This window comes from Corvus brachyrhynchos, unplaced genomic scaffold (assembly GCF_000691975.1).
Source record: "Corvus brachyrhynchos isolate BGI_N302 unplaced genomic scaffold, ASM69197v1 scaffold10, whole genome shotgun sequence".
Taxonomy (NCBI): domain Eukaryota; kingdom Metazoa; phylum Chordata; class Aves; order Passeriformes; family Corvidae; genus Corvus; species Corvus brachyrhynchos.
In genome coordinates, this window is record NW_008236180.1 from 2,788,532 (window position 1) to 2,807,546 (window position 19,015).

General features: G+C 50.7%; 2 protein-coding genes across 2 annotated transcripts in view; both read left to right on the plus strand.

The window, feature by feature from the left end:
- CTNNBL1 (catenin beta like 1) overlaps positions 1-11,318 on the plus strand; it is a 49,394-nt gene extending 38,076 nt beyond the window's left edge. The window contains exons 15-17 of the mRNA XM_017735579.1: positions 5,173-5,310; positions 5,909-5,981; positions 11,069-11,318. Of these exons, the coding sequence (XP_017591068.1) occupies positions 5,173-5,310; positions 5,909-5,981; positions 11,069-11,157 (300 nt within the window). The 3' untranslated portion in view covers positions 11,158-11,318. The remainder of the gene's footprint in view (positions 1-5,172; positions 5,311-5,908; positions 5,982-11,068) is intronic.
- A 275-nt stretch (positions 11,319-11,593) lies between these two features.
- VSTM2L (V-set and transmembrane domain containing 2 like) overlaps positions 11,594-19,015 on the plus strand; it is a gene marked incomplete at its 3' end in the record, with an annotated part of 20,039 nt that continues 12,617 nt past the window's right edge. The window contains exon 1 of the mRNA XM_017735588.1: positions 11,594-11,679. Coding sequence (XP_017591077.1) covers positions 11,594-11,679 — 86 coding nt within the window. The remainder of the gene's footprint in view (positions 11,680-19,015) is intronic.

Below are 19,015 nucleotides of genomic sequence, written 5' to 3' on the forward strand. Positions count from 1 at the left end.
CTGGTCTGTAGAGTTGTGATCAGCGGCGAGGAAGTGTCTGTGTTGATGAGTTAGCTGAGGTGCAGCCGAGGGCTGTGTGCTCTCTGCACACCAGCAGTGAATGTGTGAGTGACACGAGCCTTGGTACCGCACAGCACTTTCTTGGAACTGAAGCAGGAACAGACCTTTTGAAAGGGAACGAGCGGCTGGAGTCAGGAAGCAGCTTGCAGAGCTGTTAGTGAGCTTGGCCAGCTTCCCACAAGATTATCTATATCAGTGCTGGGGAGGGTGTGAGATTGATTAGCACCGATGGAGAGCAATGGCTGCAGCTGCCGTCCCGCACTCCGCGCGCTCCACGTGCCACGGGCAGCAGCCCCCCACCAGGCCCCGACAAACAGCTGCCTGCCCACTGCCAAGGCTGCTTCTCCGGGCACTGCCAAACATTCCGAGGGCAGCAGAGCGCTGCTGCTGCTCAAAGAGGCACAGGAGTGAGTGATGAATGGAGCTGCTTTTGCTGCCAGCACTCCGGCTCCATATGGACAGTGGCAGCATCACCACTGAGCGGTGGCCTGGAGGAAAACAGCATTTACCCTTTCCTGCTTTCCTTCCATGCTCTGTCCTTCCTCCTCAAACAGGGCAAGAAATTATTTATTCTTTATGTGTCGGTGTGGGGGTTTTAGAACTCAAAAACCAGAATATGTTTGTTTGGTTGAAGCCTTGTAGCGTGTTGGGCCTGCTGTACAGAGCCGTAAAATACCACATGCAGAGTGAGGGTATGTGCCCTTTATCCAGGAACACCCTGGAGCAGCCTGCAAACATTAACATCTGTAGCAAACATCCAGCACAAAGCAGGAGTGGAGGGAATTTGAGTGTGAAGAAGCTTTTATGGAAGCTCTTCAGTTAATAATATTAACCCCTTGTGCACAAGAGAAGTAAAACTAAGGAACCTCAGATTCTCCTCCTGTATCCAGAATAAATGGACCTCAATTCTTTACCTCCTATTAGAACTAATAATAGGATTTGGCAGAAGCATCTCATGGGTGCAACATACTGGGTACAACATGTATGAAATATGGTGTTGAAGTTCATTCCTATCTTGGAACACTCTTGGAGAATTATCGTTTGCTTTATTTTGTAGCATCATCAGATGGTCAGTGGGAGATCTCAGGGTCTCCTGAGATCCGAAGTGGCTCAAGCATTTTCCCCACACAGAAGCAGGCAAAAGCCATCATTCTGTCTGTCACATCATGGCACTCTCCAGCTGTGACAGGATTTATGGGGCACTTTAATGTTCCTTGTTGTGGCACATGAATCACTGAGGTGGATTGTATGAACACTTCAGAATCTGTGCTCTGTCACTGGGGGGCTTTTGACTTTCCCCTTGCAGTAGAGGACATAGTACCCCAAAAATCTGATATACAGATGCTCACTTTTCTCCCTGCCCCGTAGAAAAATGATACTTGGTGAGATTTTACAGGTTCAGCCTATGCTGACAAGAGTGAGATCCAAGTCTGATGGACAGAGTATTCTGGTGTAAGTCTTGCATTACAAGGAGTGAAAAGCTGATTACACAAGGAATGACTGAGTGCTTTATCTTTAGTAGTGCAGCTGGCATAAGAAGCTCCTGCTCTTGCAGTTCTCCTCCTTTTTATTTCTTTTAGCTTGGTTTATTTTAGTGATCTGGTTTATAGCCCTGCTTTTCAGCCCATGGCAGTGATGGTGGGGGAATAGCTGAGGGTGGAAGGGAGGGGAGGAATTTCTGAAGCCAGCTGTCTTGAGGAGGAACAGTTGTAATAATCTGCACCCTAATCTAGACTGTGAAACAGGATGGAGTCACTGAGCCCCTTCTCAGTGTTACCCCCTTGTTTGCTTTAGTGAAATCTGTTCAGAAGGGTTCAGAGGTGATAACTTGGTGATTATCCTAATTGCCATGTGAAACCCAGGGGCAAAGTCCATGAGAGCGTTGTCTCCAACACCTGATGCCTGTCTTAGCACTTTTCTCAGAGTTTTTAGTTAATGAAAATACTTTGTTCTCCTCTCAATTTCTTTAATTATTTCTGTAGGAAATGGTGCAACATCCTGTGGCCTTTACCTCTCTCTAAAATGAGGTATAATTATGGGTGGCAGCGATAGCCTTGATGATCTCTAAAGATGGTAGGAAGTGACAAGAGATAGTTTAATATTTTTATAGTTCCACGGAAAATTATGCTCATCAGGTTAATTCAATAAAATATTCTCACCAGACACTTTGTGCTATAATGACTTACAAATTACATGCTAATTGTGCTACAGTTCAGCCACTCCATTCCTTGAAAGGAAGAGGTGGAACTCCTAGGATGAGCGTGGTATCCACAGGTGGGGATTTGTGTCAGCCCATCCTTTCAGTTTGGTGTAGAAAGACCAAATTGCCTGGAGCTGTGCTGAGGGCAGGACGTGATGGCTGTGAGCGTGGCTTTTAGCCTGTGGTCTGAAGGCCCCTCCTGAACATATCTTGCATCCCTCGGCTGTCCCCAGTGTTACAGACAGAAAGTAGTAAGGGGAGAAACTCCATCCTTAGAGTGAGAGACACATTGTGGTGGTTGTTTTGGTGCACAGCTATTTGGAACATGCTCATTTCTGTCCACCTGGATTGGCCTCGCTGTTCCACGTGGTGAGGATGTAAAACCAGGATCCTAGAGGTGTTCTTTGTTCTTGATCAGTACCCATTCCTTGTGCTCTGCCCAGCTGTGCAGTGCATGCTGGGCGGTGAGTGATAGATGAGGAGGGAGGAGGATGCAGAAATCTCCTCCACTGCCTGTGTGGAGCAGTGTGATCTTTGGTACAGCACGGGCACATCCATCGCATCTTTAGGCTTGAAGTCTCTACTTGACACCTCGAGGCCTGTCAGTCCTGCCTCATTAGTGTGAGAGAAGCTCACTTTAGCTTCACAGAAGCCCATCTTACTGCTGTCTTCTCCCATCAGCAAGGGGCATCTCAGTACATATTGCTGGCAGATTAGAAATGGCACCTGAGCGCTCATTTGGAGGTTAGCGACTGACAGCTTTGAAAGAGAGACCAAGTGGGAAGGGGGCTGCTTGCTACTGTACTGGAGGCAGATTAGCACTGAAAGGGTGGCTGTGGTTTTAAGAAAAAAAAAAAAAAGGACTGTGAAAAGGCACCTTAAAACTGTACTTGTCTTCTAATTCATATCTGCTTAATTTACTGGCACAGAATAATCTTCTCTGCCGAGAGGGGCTGTTAGAGCTGCCGCCGCTGTGTAATCAAGACCGCAGCTGCCTGGATCCAGCTCCTGTGATCACCGTGCTCGGATCAGAATACAGAGCAGACCCGGCCTTTGTTTCTTGCTCTGGAGATTCAGAGTCCTGGCCTGTGGTTGTTTTTCTGCTCAGGAATTTAGCACTGTTGAGCAGAGCAGCCAGTGAGCCTGTGTGCAGTGCATAGTGTGAGCGCTGGTTCAGAAGTGAGTGTGTTGTCTTTCTTGAATGTTTTTTTCGATAATTCAGTCACTATTCAGCTCTCCTGCTAGCCAGACTCATCATTGTTTAGCTTTAGAGACCAGATTTGAGCCATTTGGCAGGGATGTAGGGTGAGGGAAGTCACTCCCTGCACAAAATTGGATTTTTCTATTTACTGGCAAGAGCTCACATGCAGGCTTTGCCCAGTCATGCCTGTGCCCATGATTTTGAGAACATGGAGTAAATGACTATCATGCATATGTTGGAGTCTTCAGGATCTGATGCTAAAGTGTTACATCTGAGTGTAGCCAAAGCCATTGATCTGACACAATTAAGAAGGCACTGGCTTTAAAACTTGTTCTTTTACTGACAGACTGGATTTCTAGGAGGAAAGGAGAAGTATTTCGCTACCTGAGCTTTCCTCTCCCTTTCGAGAGGAAGTGGGCATCAGCTGTCTAAGTCACTCCATCAGATTTCTGTCCAAGGAGCATCCATTGCCCCCCTCCAGGGAGAGTTGCACAGGGCTCATTTTCCTTCTTGTGCCTAAAACTTTCAGCTCACCATTAGATGCAAGGGCTTGGCTTGACAGAACAGCCACATTTGGCAGCCTCAGTCAGCTTTGGTGCCGGTGACCTTGCGTGTGCCTGGAGCACGAGTGCCTGAGGAGGCGCGTCCTGTGGAGCGTTGCAGGTACGGGGCGCTCGCAGGTGATGGCTCTAATGAGGAAATATTGCTCCGCCGGCGTGCGCTCACCTGCCAGACGGCTGCAGAATAAATCACAGAGCTGCAGCGAGCTCGCTGGGCTGATGAGCTGCTTCCTTTGTTTAAGAACGAAACCAGAAGACAAATCCCAAAATGCAGGAGGTGACACGTGGCACAGTTGTTTGGGCCCGTCAGCCCCCATGAGGATGGAGCGCAGGCACGTCCCGGGGCCAGCTCGGAGGAGGCCGCTCTGAGCTCACTGCCAGGCAGCTCTTGCCAGTGTTTTGCAGAAGATGGGCTGTCTGGACATGAGGGATGGAATGGAGTGGAGAAATGGAATGGCCTCTTGCTCTCTTCCTCTGGCCTCCCTCTGGGCAGCTCTCACTGGTGAAACTCATGTATACAGAGGAAGGATGGATGGTGGGTCATCATTCCCATGGGAGTCAGAGCTCTTTGGCTAAAAGACCCTGGCCTGCCTCTGCCCTGGCAGCACCCCTTATAAACACAGCTGGGAGAGCCTGGCTGGGCATGGAAAAACTGGCCTTGTGCAGGATTTTCAGATGTGTTTTCTCATCTATCAGTCAATTATGAAGCTGGAAGCTAGATAGGTCTTTGAGTGTGCTGGAGTCATGTTCTGCACTGCTGAACAGCACCCTCAGATGGCCAGTAAAAGAGCAGGTTTTGTTCCATTCTCACAAAGAACTTGTAAATCACGGATACATGGGTCTGTTCCATAGTCACACACTCTCACCCCTCAATGTAGAAATGTGATTTGTATGTTTAAATTAAAATTTTAACTTGCAGATGGACACACTTCATGACCAGCAAAGGCAAAACTTCTTCAAAACCGAATGAAATGTTTTATGAATTTAAATGAATTATTAAAAATACTCCTTCAGCAAGAAATATATAGCTGATAACGTTTGGGGGAACAAAACAGTTCTTAAGAAACCACAAATTCCACCAACATTTTGCCACTCCTAATAGGAAGTGCTCTGAGAGAATCCTCACACCTTTCCTTTGCATGGCTTTACAGGACATGGTGCGTCGAGGAGAGATCATAGACGATGACATGGAAGATGAATTCTATCTCCGTCGTCTGGATGCCGGGCTCTTTGTGCTGCAGCTCATCTGTTACATCATGGCAGAGATCTGCAATGCCAACGTTCCCCAGGTAAAGCTGTGTACAAGGTTGGCAGATGATCTGTGTTTCCATTCATGGTGCAGACAAGGCGCTAAATCCTTGCAAATGCTGCTGCGTTGAGTAATTGTGTCTCTAATTCCCTTTTTTGGAGGAAACCTCCTGTTTATTGCACTTGTGTCCATACAGCTCCATCAGGTTGCAGCAGATAGGAGGGCATTAGTGGAGACAGAAGCTGATGTCACTACATTCATATAATCTGTATGAGCAAGGTCAGGGTTTGAAATGGAAAGGCCCTGCTGATGCCATTGCTGAGAGAGCAGGGGAAAGCGGCCTGCTCTTGGGAGGTCTCACAAAAGCACAGCTACAGCTTTTCTTCATCTGTGCAAAATGCTGCATCTCTGCCTCCTCTGTGAATATGTTGGGGTTTGTGAATGCATTCTGTGGCTTCTTATTTCTGTGCCATGTGCCTTCCTGGGTGTTCCTGAGCAGATGCTGAGGGCTGCCAAGACTGAGTTGGTTTTGTGGTCCTCAGGTCTCTGCTTATCCCTCAGAGTGGGAAAAAGTGGGGCTGTGCATGGACTTGTGTTGCACTGAAGAGCTCTTTCTTCTCTTTCCTACTCCCCATCAGATTCGTCAGAGAGTCCACCAGATCCTGAACATGAGAGGCAGCTCCATTAAAATTGTTCGACACATCCTGAAGGGTGAGTAGAGATATCTCTGTGCAAGTGTCTCATTGCTACCAGGGACAGCTTGGTCATCGCTGCGCAGGATGAGCCTTCTCATGTAATTCTCCTTGGCTTCCTGAGCATCTCCAGGCAGCAGCTGAGCAGTGTTCCAAGATCCTGGCAGGGCTGGAATCACCCTGATTAGTGGCGTGCTTTGCTTTGCCTCAGAGTTAGGACACTTGCTGTAGCTGCTGTCAGAGAACAGCACGTCACTTCACGCTTCCATCAGCTCCAGCCTGGCTGGAATTCACTGCTGGCATTAACATGAGAGTAAATATTTAAGGGAAGTATACACGCCTGCTAGAGGGAAGAATAGTGGAGTCTCATCTTTCATTAACATGGCCCTGCACTTTACCATCTGCACCATATTAGTATCCACGGTGTATTTGTCTTGTTCTTAGTGTCAGATTAATATGGATTATAGCATTAAAGTATCCTCCATAGCTTTAAAATGTAGCTGTTGTGATTTGCAATCCCAGTTTTAAAGTACTGCTTGTTATTTTTAATGCTCATGGTGAATTAGAGCAATGCCTATTTGAGCTGTGGGCCTCCTCTGCAGCCTGCTGTCCTTTAGCAGCAGCAGCCACTGGAACTGAGGGAGAGGAGGGCAGGACTCAGCCTCTTCCCATGGTCCCTCGGACCTGAGAGGCTTAGTGGGAGCAGCAGGGAACCAGAGCTGCCCAGAGAACATGCTTCCTTATGGAGTGTGTCTGGTCCAAAGGGGCTGTGTTGTTTTCAGTGTGGGGCGAGGAGTTTGTTTTTCTTCTGGAGGGAAAAGAAGGTTGGCAGCATTTCTGGGATACTGGGCTGTGGGATGTGTTTCAATGTTTCTTTGGGAGCAGCAATGTTCTCCTGGGCTTTTCTTGCCCGCACTTCAACACTGGCAGGTACACACAGCTTATTTCCTGTAGAACCTCTTGGTTTTCTCCCTTCTCATATGCAGGAAAAAAGGAATCAAAAGGCTGGCTGGCATGACAAAATAAGAGTGATTTTCTGACAATGTAAGATTACCTGCAGATATAGGCAATCTCTTTGGCCCTTGTCCTTGGCCACGAAGTGCAAGTTAATGCCTGCTGGTGAGCAGGGGGGCTGCATAGGATGTCTTTTCTGATTTTAATTATGATACTTGAAAATTCCTGCCTCTGAACCACCCCTTTCCAGTGTGGAGTATGGCACACGTCCGCCTTCAGATTCCTACACTTGCCCTGGGCCATGGGTCTCTGAGGGAGATGTCTGCAGACCTCGCTGGATTTGCACACCTCACAGTCACGGCTCTGGGTTGTTGATTTACATACCAAGCTGAATTGGAGGGCAGCTGCATTAAAATTTCATCCGATTCTTTCTTTCCCAGACAGTGACTTGCATTGTGAAACTTCCTTCGTGGTTGTATCGGGTGTTGCAAGCTCAGGGTCGTGCTGGGTTGGGTGCTCTCAGCAGCACCACATTCCCTGCCTGAAGGGGCACATTGGCTTGTTAATAATGCAGGGATGGGTACAGAGTTTGGGCTCTGACTGCAGCTCTCCCCAACTCCTATACTTGCCAGTTTTAGGGACTTCAGAGACAATAGTCAAAACCTCAGTGATAAATTTCTTAGTGGGTCCTTGTGAAGACCTGCAGTGGGACCCGGGAGGCAGGAGCAGCACTGGGCTCAGCTGCAGTCTGGGCTCTGATATTTGAGCTTTTCAGTAGTTACACACCTATGTCCACATCTGTGGTCAGCACAGGTTCACCAGCCTGTAACAGCAGTGACACCTGGGACATGCACCTGCCTCTCTGAAGGAGTCAGTTCCCTGGACACAGCTTCCCAGGAAAGCAAAGGGGTTTGGATGTGGACCCTGCAGTGTGCTGCTGGGGCCAGCAAGGGACTTCCAAAACTTCACTGGAGTCAACTGTACGAGACTATTGCAAGTGACTGAGAGATCAGGAGCTTGAGCCTTGGCTGGAATGTTTCCAGGCTATTTCCCAACTTGCTCTCAGGACAAATGAGGATCGGTTTATTTTTACTTTTTGTTCAGTGTTTTGCTCTTGTTCAGTTTTTATTTTCTATTTTTGCATACTAATTAGGTGCGCAGTTTTTAGTTTGATTTTTATGGCCTACATATTCTCCATGTTTCTCTGGCAACCTGACAGCTGATGGATCCCTTGGGGTGGCTCAGAATTACTTACGATGCAAGCAAGGAAGCGAGACTGTTTTCTTATGGTAGGGCTTTCAAGGGAGAGGAGTGGGCAGGGAATAACGGGAGGCTCATTAATGCATTTCTGCAGGCTGACCAGTCCTCCCACACTTCCTTTTTCTGGAAGATCAAGCATTTCTTGCAACAGGACAGTTAGTTTATGCTTTGGAAGAAAACAACTGAGTGGTGTGTGCCTTGGCTAGGGAGATGTTTTGGGATTGGAGGCTGGGTTTGGGACGGCAGCAGTGTCTGTATCTTGGGGAGGTGCCTGGTCTCCATCTGTCATTGGGAACAGAGTGAGGCACAGGCCTCTCTGAAGCAATACTTGGCTCTGGAGTGGCAAATCTCCCTGTTTTTCACTGATGCAGAGAGACTAGTCATTGGTCCTGGCTGCCTCGGGAGCTCTGTCAGAGCTGCTCCTGCTGAGGCCCCTCCCCAGGACACATCTGGTGCCAGGTGAGCGGGCACGCTGGGAGCTGGGCATGTGGAATGTCTGCTGCACAGTCCAGCCCGAACCTGTTAGCACAGGTAAGCACAAAGGAAGGGTCAGTGTGCTCTGAGGATGGAGCTCAGTCTGGCTCATGGTGCCTCCATCTGTGCAGGCTCTGGAGCTTCCAATATCTATTACAAGCCTCAGTATTTCCCAATTGATTTTTACTGTTCTGTAACCATTGTATTTTGTCTAATGAAGCAGAAACCAATCTTGGGCCCTTTCCCTTTGTGTAGCTACAGCAGTGTGTAAGCTCTGGTTAACTGTTGGCAGGGGCAGCTTACATTTGAATTTTTTTTTAGCAGTCTCAGTGAAGGAGTGGAATTTTAAATAAAAAAGTAAATACATAAAATCTCGGTCAGAGATTTACTTTTTTAAGCCTAGTTCTGGGGGTTTTATCTGGTGTCTTCAAGCTGCTAATGCTTCAAATGAGCATTAGTAGCTGTCATAACCCAGTAAACATTCTGCCTTGGAGTCACTGGGGCTTTAGTCTTACAAAGCCTAGATGTTTAGAAGGAGAAATGCTGAGCATTTGGACAAGATAAAAAGAATTTTTGTCTTGTTTTTGTTTGGGTGATCTCCTGGTACAAAGGAAGGGCAGTGTCATTAGTGGCACTCAGCAGCTCCCTGCTTGAGCCCTCATCCAAGCAGTCTGGCCATCCTTACAGCTGAGGGCAGAGCTGCTGGCTGTGCCAGGCTTGGAGACTATGGCTGTCCCTGACCTGGGCTGGGAGAGGCCACTGCCGGTGGGAAATGGTGCCCTTGGGCTGCAATGAACTGCAGCACTCGCACCCAGTGGGGCTGTTCCAGAGGCACTTACCCTGATGGAGCACAGAAAAGGCTGCTGGGGACAGAGCCAGCGCCTCCACCAGCTCCCAGGGATGCTCTGGTACTGCCTGAGGGGACAGGGAGCCTGAGCTAAGTGCCAGCCTTGGCTGGGAAGGGGACCAGGATTCCTGTGCACTGGGATTGTCTCCTGCCTGAGGATCCCCGGTGCAGCCCTTGGCCAAAGCACACACACAGCGCAGCAGGGCCAGGCTGCCCCACAGCAATCAGCCCATACACAGGGAGCTACAAGGAATCTGTCCTTGTAGGAGCTTTCTGCTGCCTGTAAGAGCTGTGGAGAGCAGCTCCTCCATTGAGGGAAGGTGCCCTGAGCTGGTCCCTTTGCTGGGACAGTGGGCAGCTCAGGTTCACCTGCAGCAAACCTCACTGTTACCACCTGCTCGTGTTACAGGTACTGGAGCGGTTTATAAATATTAAAAATATTTTTCCCAGAAGCCTGACAAAGAGCTTACTGCTTTTACATGGAGAGAGAGAGAGAGAGAGTGCACACAGGAGGGAAGACTCCCACATCAGCTAACTTCTGCATGTCCTCAGTGCTTTCAGTGCTCCTGTAACGAAGTCTTTGATGGAGCTCAGAGCGTGTAGCAGTGCTAAACGTATAAATATTAAAGCAAACTTTCTACAGCAACTTACCATTCAGTGCTGAATACAAGCTGTTCTGTTTGTTTGGAAGAAGGAAAAGAATGCAAGCAGGCGGAGGCAGGGAAGCGCTGTCTTAGCCATCAGCCCGCTCCTGATTTCCTCAGATTTGTTCAGCTTCTTGCTTCCGCAGCTCAGAACCTGCTTTTCATTTTTTCTTTTTAAACCGTCTTTGAAAATGCAGGTTCTGGTGACAGGAAGGAGGGAGCTGGTAGGGGATGAGAGCTGCCAGCTCCAAATGAATGTCAGGAAGGAGAGCTACAGAGGGAATGTTTAGTTCCGTGGTGTTTGGCCATGTGCATGGATGGGCAAGACCATGGTCAGGGTGTGGTGTCCTCTGCCTGATGACAAGGAGTTTGGTTTGTAGTTAAATCTGAACTGGTGGCTTTTCTTCTGTGTGGTTAAAAGCAGTGGTAGATGGAGGAATTGGGGTCTCCTCGACAAAAATCCTCATTCAGGATGCTTGGACAGCAGGAGGTTAAACCCAGGGCTGGGAATGATTAACAGTTGTCACAGACCCGGCCTGACCTTCCCTGATGACACTCAGTGTCCAAAGGGACCTAGGAAGCCAGTGATTTGCAGTGATTTATGGTACTGTTTGCATTTCTTGGACATAATGCCATGATTCCCATGCCAGGGAATGGATGCTCCTGGGTGCTGGTGTCTGCTTGGACCAGAGCAGGGAGTTCTCTGCCTCCATCTGCCACAAAAGCTTTAGTGAGTGTCAGTAGGTGTTTGTTATGCAAAGCTTTAACCCTGAGGATGGGCAGGAAAACCATCAATGCTTGCATTAATTCCCATTTGGCTGTGTGCTGTGGCTGTGGGTGTAGACTGTGCTGTGGTGTCTGCAGTTGTTGCCCTTGGTTTGTTCCTGTTGCACTCAGAGCCTGTGTCCCTCTGCTCCCTCCCTGCAGAGTACGCAGAGAACATCGGGGACGGGAAGAACCAGGAGTTTCGGGAGAGCGAGCAGAAGAGGATCCTGGATCTGCTGGAGAATTTCTGAGGAGCTGGGAGACACCTCTGTGTCTGCCCACAAGGACGTGGCACCACTTCTCCCTCCTTCTGCCCCTCCTCCAGCCTCTATTGCACGATGAAAGTGATGTTTCTATGAAACTGCTTCTAAATGGGATTTGGGAGATATTAAAGATAGTTTGCTTTTTTTTAGTTCCTGGTTTGTTATTTGAGCAGTGTTCTGGGAATGGGGCTGCAGCTGCATACCCAGCACAAAGCCAGAATGAAGTTCCTCTCTTTCTTTCCTTTTTCTCCCTAAATCAAGCTGCCAAGGATCAGTGTGAAACAATACAAATGTATGCATGGCAGGGAGGGCAGAGAGGAAGCCTGGATGGCTCGAGAGACTGTTTGCAAGTTACTCCAGCCTGATCAGTTAACGAAAATGTACAACCCTTGCTCTGACGGGAACCTGGGAGGCTGAGGTGGTGATGTGTGTCCAGTTCATCCCTTCTTCAGTGGCAGAAGAGATCCAGGAATCGGCCACATCAGCCATTCCTGGTAAATCTTCCCGAAGGTGAGTGGGAATTGAAAGTAGGTTCTGGCACAGGCTGGTCACTGTTCCCTGCTGAAGAGGGCAAAGAGGGAATGAGTCTGTTGGGGTTTTACCCAGAACTAAGAGTGAGGGGAGGTAAGCGGTGACATGCCCAAATTTCATCGCCTTCCTTTCGTAGTCAGCTTTGGGTCTGGCTGTGGTTGTTCAGTAGAAAACCAGTGTTGTGGTTCCTAGACAGGGAGCTTAGCTCTTGGAGCAGCAGTGAGTCCCCAGAGGAGAGGGAGAGCCCTGCCTGCCTCAGGGGTAGGGTCCACAGCTCATTCTCATCACCCTCTGCACCACAGTGTGGTTTTGGGTGTCATTGTGCCAGACTCTGGCACTTCCCTGAGCCGGGCCTCCCAACTGGGATAGGAGGTAGCAGAGGATATTTTCCTGCATCCTCTTTTATGCTGCTAGAGTTAATGACTGTCATCACAAACCATCGTGGCTCCCGCAAGCTGGGCCGTGCCTAATTTAGAGAGATTTGCATGCTGGCAGCATTCATTTTTTATCTCCAAGAAAAATGCATTGTCAGGGAAGCTTAAAGGCTTCCTTCAATCCTGAGTGCACAGACACTGCTGGCCTGGCGCTATTGAACGCTGGTGTTCAGGGGATCAGCATGGAAGTCGTGGCTTCAGCAGCAGTTTTGTGCAGAACTTGTTACATTCCTCATGTCTTTCTTCTGTTTTCAAGCTGCTTCCTTAAAGGTAGTTTTTCCTTTAGCTTTTAGGTGTGGCTAGGTTTTTACTTGAGTCTGGGAATCATTCCCTTTCCATACCAGGAATTGTGGTCAGAGCTGGTCTCTGGTTTTCCCTGGAAGGGGACTGGCTGTTCCCTCACTGCACTTGTGTTGGAGGAGCTGAGGAGAAAGGGAGGGGTTTGAGACAGAGCAGAAAGGGGATGTAGTGAATGTGGAACAGCTTCAGCTGAGAAGTGGGGCCATGTATCTGGGGGAGAAAAGGGTAGGGAAATTCTTGAGAAAACTGCAATAAACTGCCTAAGGGCAAGGTATGTTTAGAAATCTGAGTGTACATTTTAAACCTGATTTCACTGTGTTTGCCACACGTGTGTGTGTACATGTGATCGTTTTCATGCACAGCTCGTGAGCTGGTGTGGGTGTGCAGTGCATGATCCCTGCTCCAAGCTGACTCCTCTCGGATGGGGAAAACCTCCTGCAGCATCTGCTGGGAGTGAAACGTCGGTCACTGCCCCAGTGGGTTGTGCCAGTGAACTCCATTGGAAGCACTCGCAGCAAGGGACACGGGCTGGAGGAAACAAAAGCGTGGTGGTGTGGGTGGGTTCCCTGGACTCCCTGAGGAGCAGGGAAGGGTCCTGGCACTGCTCCAGCTGCCAGCAGTCTGCTGTCCTGGATCGGGAGAAGGAACAGGCACAGCTGGTGATGGGGCCTGGGCCTCAGCAACATCCTGTGAGGTGGTGTTCCCTCTGCAGGGCGTGGAACGTGGTGCTGCCACTGCAGTGTCCCTCACAGTTCTCGGGGCCATGGTGCTGCACCTGGGGAGCCAGGAACACCTTGCCATGAGTATTTTTGTCTTCCCCAGCTGAAGGAGGAATTTGTGGGATTAGGAAATGGCAGTGTGCATCCCACCCAGCCCAGCCACTGTCCCTGTGATGGATGAGGGTGCTCCAGATGTTGCTGAGGAATTTGCCCAGAGATGGTTCCTGCAAGTCAGGCTTTTACAAGGTGGATGATGAATTATTCTCTTCTAATTTCCGAGCTCTTTCAGAGGGAGGAACCCCACTGCTCCAAAGGAGCCCAGTCAATTGTGATCCTCATGATCACACCAGGCCCTGCCATGCACCCGCACCCCAGCCCCGTGTCCCACTGCTGGGAAACACTGGATCCTCTGGCTTGATCCTTGGGATGGGCTGGGGGCCCATCTGGGCCCACTGTTATTAATTAAGGTAATTACTCAGCTTAATGTGCTGCTTCTGGCCAGCTCTGTGCTGTCATACTGAGCAGCACAGAAAAGCCTTGGAGATGTGAGGATGGGCACCCCGAGTCTTGGCAGTTGTGGAGAATGATGTTATTGTAATTGAGGGAGGATTAAAAGGTGGAGCTAATAACAGATTTCCTTGAGGAAGCATCCATAGGCTGCAGACAGGGGAAACTGTGTCCTGGTTTAACCCTGCTGGTTCTGTGGCCGTGGAACAGCAGCATCACTGTTGGCTTTTGAGCTAAGTGTGGGTTTTGGGAAGGGGTGTGGGAGTGGCACAGCCCACATGCAGCACCTGTGGGACTCTGGGCTGCTGGGAGTGATGGCAGGGACTGGGTGACAGGAGCCTGGTGGCATTGGCTCCTCTGTGAGCCCTGAGCATGTTGAGCCACACTCCCGTGCCCCCTCTGCTCTCAGGGTACCGGGACAGCCTCTGCCCAGGGCAGTGGAACATGCAGGGACAGAGACCCCTCTCCATCGCACCCCTCCCTGGGCTGTGTTTTCTTGTCTCTGACTGTAAATAGATTTGACTAAAGAGGTAAATGAGAAGGTAATTAGAGGGAACATGATGGATGAGGCACTCTGGTGATGGGAAGCAGGAAACTTGCCCTCCAGGAGAAAGGAGCTGGGAGGGTGTTCTTCAGCAGAGCACCTGGGGTGCTTCACGCTTCCCTCTGCAGCAGGATCCTGGGATGCAGTGGTGGGAGGTCTGACCCCTGGGAATGCCCAAGGCTGCCCCAGGCTGAGAGGAGCTGTGGGCAGTGGCCACTGCAGGCAGGGATGAGCCCATCACCCAGACATCTGGACTTTGCCAGGGCACTGATCCAGGTTCGGTACCAGCTGCATGAGGCTGCTGAGCACCAGTGCAGGGTTTTAAAGCAGGAAAGCAGCAAGGGATGAGGCAGATGCTGTTCTCAGTCTGTGGGGTCATCAAATTCCTCTGCTCCATGGAGGCGCTTGCCCCAGTGGGGTTTGGTTGGGCTGAGGCCAGGCTGGGTTTGGCTGGGGCTGGGGGAATCCTGGGGTGAGTCCTGGGGAAGCAGGTGTGGGGACAGGGAGGGAGAGGGATGGTGACACCATCCGTGCAGGGGGTGGCAGTGCTGGCAGTATCAGGGAGGGTGGGAGCACTGGTTTCCTCCTGCTGGGAGTGGCGGGAGCTGATGGCACTTCAACCCTGGCCACAGGAGACAGGCACCGACCGTCCTCACTGTGTGTCCAAATTCATCTTCAGCTCTGCTCCCGGCTGAGCCTCCCTAAACGGGGAGAAATGAGTGTAAATCATGGCTGAGGAACATCTCCTGATATCCCAGTGGAGGGACTGAGGCTGTGCTAAATACAGTGAGAGGCTGTCAGCACTGGGGACAAACCATCAGCTGCAAAATAAGTCACTTACACTATTGATTTTCTTTTTAATACTTTTTTTTTCTTTTAAGGCCTTGCTCTCAGGGAAAGCTTTTCTCCTGGGGCAGGAAATTATTTGGAGGGGGAAGGGCTGGTTGGTTTGTGGTATTTTTTTGTTTGGTTGGTTTTTTACATTTAATTTTTTGGTGCTTAATGGTTTGGAAGGAGGGAACTGTTCCATAGTGACAGACACCTGTGATGTTGCTCCTCTCCATCGGGAACCTGGCAGTGGGTTCTGCAGAGGAAGGAGTTAATGGTGTGGAAACAGGCTTGAGTTCTCTGAAGAAATAGTTCTTCTCAAGTAATTTTCTTCTGAATTTTATGCTTTGGAGACTTCCCTGTGCGAGGGCTGCTCTGGGCAGAGGCCTTTGAGTCCCAAAGCCCCACATGCTGGGGGGAGTTCCTGCTGCCTTTCCCACATCGTGCTGGGACTCCCAGGGCTCCCCAGGGTAGGGGGCCAGGGACACAGGGCTGTGACCATTCCAAACCAGGCAGGGGGGACGAAGACACCACATGTCCCTGCCCAGAAATGCCCTCACTGCTCTCCCACCCGGGTTATGCCGCTGGGAAGGGCTGTGCTGGCAGTGGCACAAGGAGCCCATGGTGCTGGTGGTGTCTGGAGCAGGGTTCCCTTTACCCAAAACCCTTCTCCTGCTCGGTCTGTTATTTTCAATGCTGTTGTGGCTGCCGTAGTGTGGGTGGGTGGGTTGTGTTTGCTCACCTGAGCTCCCACTCGCCGCCTCCCCGGCTGCTCCCTGCACCAGGGGCTCCCGACATGCGCTGCCTCCATGGCTGGCTGCGCCCGGGATGATTTGTGGAGGAGCAGGCTCTAATGTTGCCTGGCGGGAGCATTGTTTTCCTGCAGCGCACACAGACCTTTGCAAATAATCTAATAATGCAGGAATGTCAAACTTCAGCTGTGGAAGGAAATCCTTTTATACAGGAATTGTCAAGTCTCTAAACAAGTATCAGAAATGAGCTCAGTATCAATGTGGAGGGTGTTTATTCTGCCCGTCAGAGAGATGAACAACCCAATTCACTCTCCCAGGCAGACGCAGATTCGAGCATTGGCTCCTGGACCTCAGGAGAGCTCAGTGCTGAGCCTCGGGGTGCCCCCACATGAACCCTTAAAGAGGTGAATTTCAAAACAATGCATGAGGCAGACCCTAGTGCTTCAGCAGCTCTGGGGTTTGGGGTTTCAGCTTTTTTTTCTTCCAGTTGCTGGGCAGCTTTTGCTGTCAAAAGGGAACATGGGGTGTTGGCATTGGAATGAGCATGAGCAGCACTCGGGAGCCAGCAGGAAGGACCAATGCTCTTGCTTTCATTCTGGGTGTCCTTGGGCAGCTCCAGGTTGGAGCTGTGTCCCTGGGGATGTTCTCTGTGCCCCTCAGGCTCTGGGGTCCCCCTGAGGCTGATGCCTCATGAGGTGCTGCTGATCTGGCTGACTCCCATTCCCTTCCAACCTCATCTAGCTCTCCGAGCTCCACTGCACCCTCCAGCGTTGCAGGTTGCCTTTGCCCAGTGGACAGGTGTCCCAGGGAATTCACCTGCAAACCTTGTGGGAGCACGAGCCATGATCACCGTGGATGCGGTACCACTGGGATCTTTGTGGTTTCACTGCATGGAAGTGCCCGCTGGATTCCTCCATCTGGTGAGTGCCCCCTGAGCAGAACTGAGCAGTGGGCAGGAACCTGGAGATAAGGAGTGTTTCATCCTCGAGAGCGAGTCCCTGGGCCCGTTCTGCTGAAAGAGAAGCCCTGTGAGGGAGGCGCCGGCTGTTCAGAGCAGTAACGAATGAGCAGATAAGGGACCTTATCAGGCGGCAGGTGCCGGCTCTGCTCCGGGAGCCGCTGGCTCTGCTCTTGCCTCTGTGTGTGAGTGACCTCCCTCATACCCCTGTCAGACACACAGGGGTTCTTTGGGGCCACATGGCTGCACCCACAGGTAGCACCTGCCCGAGGCCTCTTCACTGATGGATTAAAATTGAGGAGGAGAACCAAACCTTCCTAGCACACTTAAGACGTGGGCACGGGCACTTCCCTCTCTTCCAGGCCCTGCACGGCCCCAGTACCCGTTTTTCATCCACTGTGATGGCAGAAAATCTTCTGGAAATGGGGCTTAATTCAGGCTCTGCCTCTGGAGGTGTTCCCAGCTTCAGGAGGAATTTATGCTCTTTGCTTCCTCCTGGCATGATTTAAATATCTCTGATGGTGCACAGGCAAGTTTCAGCCCTCAAGGTGCAGCTGCAGGGCCTCGGCCTCCAGTGGGGGCTGTGCTGCCCTCATGTCAGGGTGCAGGAGCTGGATTTGAGCCAGGAATCCCTGCCCATGCCTGGGATGTGCAGTTTCCACTGGGTGACATTGCCAGCTCCTGCTCTGGCTATGCCTGTGGTGGGTGCCTCTCAAAGTGGGGTGCCAAGTCTGGGAGACCACAGTCTGTAGCTGCCACTTCAGTGTGGGTTTGTTTTTATTTCCTTGCTAGCCAGTGGCAGAGGATGGACCCTGGGCCAGACAGCAGCCACAAGACTGGGCCAATCACCCAAAATGTGGGGCACACGAGTGCTTGGCCTTTGCTGCTTCTGTTGCACTTGACCCTGTCCATGAACCCTGTCTTTCAGTACATGAACTTTGTCTTTCAGTGTAAGAACCCCCGATTTCAGAGGTTCATGAACCCCATCCTTTGGTGCATGAATCTCCCTGTTTCAGTGGGTGGGTTCTGCCTCCACATGTGCCTCTGGGAGATCCGACGCTTTTGCTTTGTCAGGATCCAGCCCAGAGCTGCTCCCTGACACAGCTGTGTTTGCTCAGCAGCTCCCGGCAGCTTTACCTCAGGACTCTTTGCCACTGCTGCTGTTGCCACCCCGGAGCAGGACCCTCTGATTCCAACCAGCCATGGGAACTTCTGAATGCAGCCGGGCATGGCCGTGACACCCATTTGTCTGTCACCGCTGCTCCCTCCTTCCCTCAGCTTTTATCTCCAGAGGGAGTAATGAACTTGGGCAGAGATCAATGCTCTGCTCTGAGCCAGGCTTTATTCTGACATGCAGTGAATGCTGCAGCAGGTACAACTTTTTTTTTTTTTTTTTAATTATTGATTAGTAACGCAGGTACGAGGCAGCACAGCTCCTGGCCAGGGACCTGCCTTGCTGGAGAGGAATGGGAAGAATACCCCCACTCCTTCTTCTGGAGCCCTGCCAAAGGAAGGGTGAGGAAAGACAGTATTTTCAAATCCAATTTTAAAAAATCTCTTTGTAGCCAACATCTGTCATCTCATAGCAGAAAACACCTGAAATAATCTGATTTTTTCTGTTTATCTAGAGAGAAAATAATATCCTTTTGATTGCTCTGTTGCATACAGATACTCTCGTGTGAGTGACGTCTGCTCTGTGCCTCCCCTGGTGCTAAGACCAGTGTTTAGGACAGGAATTTGGCACCCCCAGGCCCCTTGGTGAATTTTAGGCTTTTCAGAAGAGGTGTATGAATTGCACAGGTGCTGATGCTGTGACCCACTGTGAGGTGCAGCTCAAGTGCTGGTGCTGTCGGTGGGTTTGGCCTTAGGATTTGTGCACCCAAAGGGACATCGGGATCTTACCCATTCCTTGGAATCCTGCTCGTGGCAGGAGCAGGGTGCCCGTTCCACCTCTCTCTGGTGCTACCAGCCACACTCCAGCCGGGCTCTCAGGATGCATGTGAGCTTGCTACCCACCCCAGCTCCAGGTTTTTCGTTTTGAGACAAATCTTGCACAGTCTAGGACAGCGATCGGGATACATGTGGGGACACGCGTCCTTTCTCTTCCCGTAACGTTTCTAAAACCCCTCAAACTGCCCCCAGATGGGCCCTGGCCCTTGTCAGTGAAGCCGGAGCTCCGGGCACCGCACCTGCCGGGCACTGCCCCTCCGGCACTGCATCTGCAGGCGCTGGGGCCGTGCTGAGCTGACCTGGATCACACTGGGCTGAGCGGT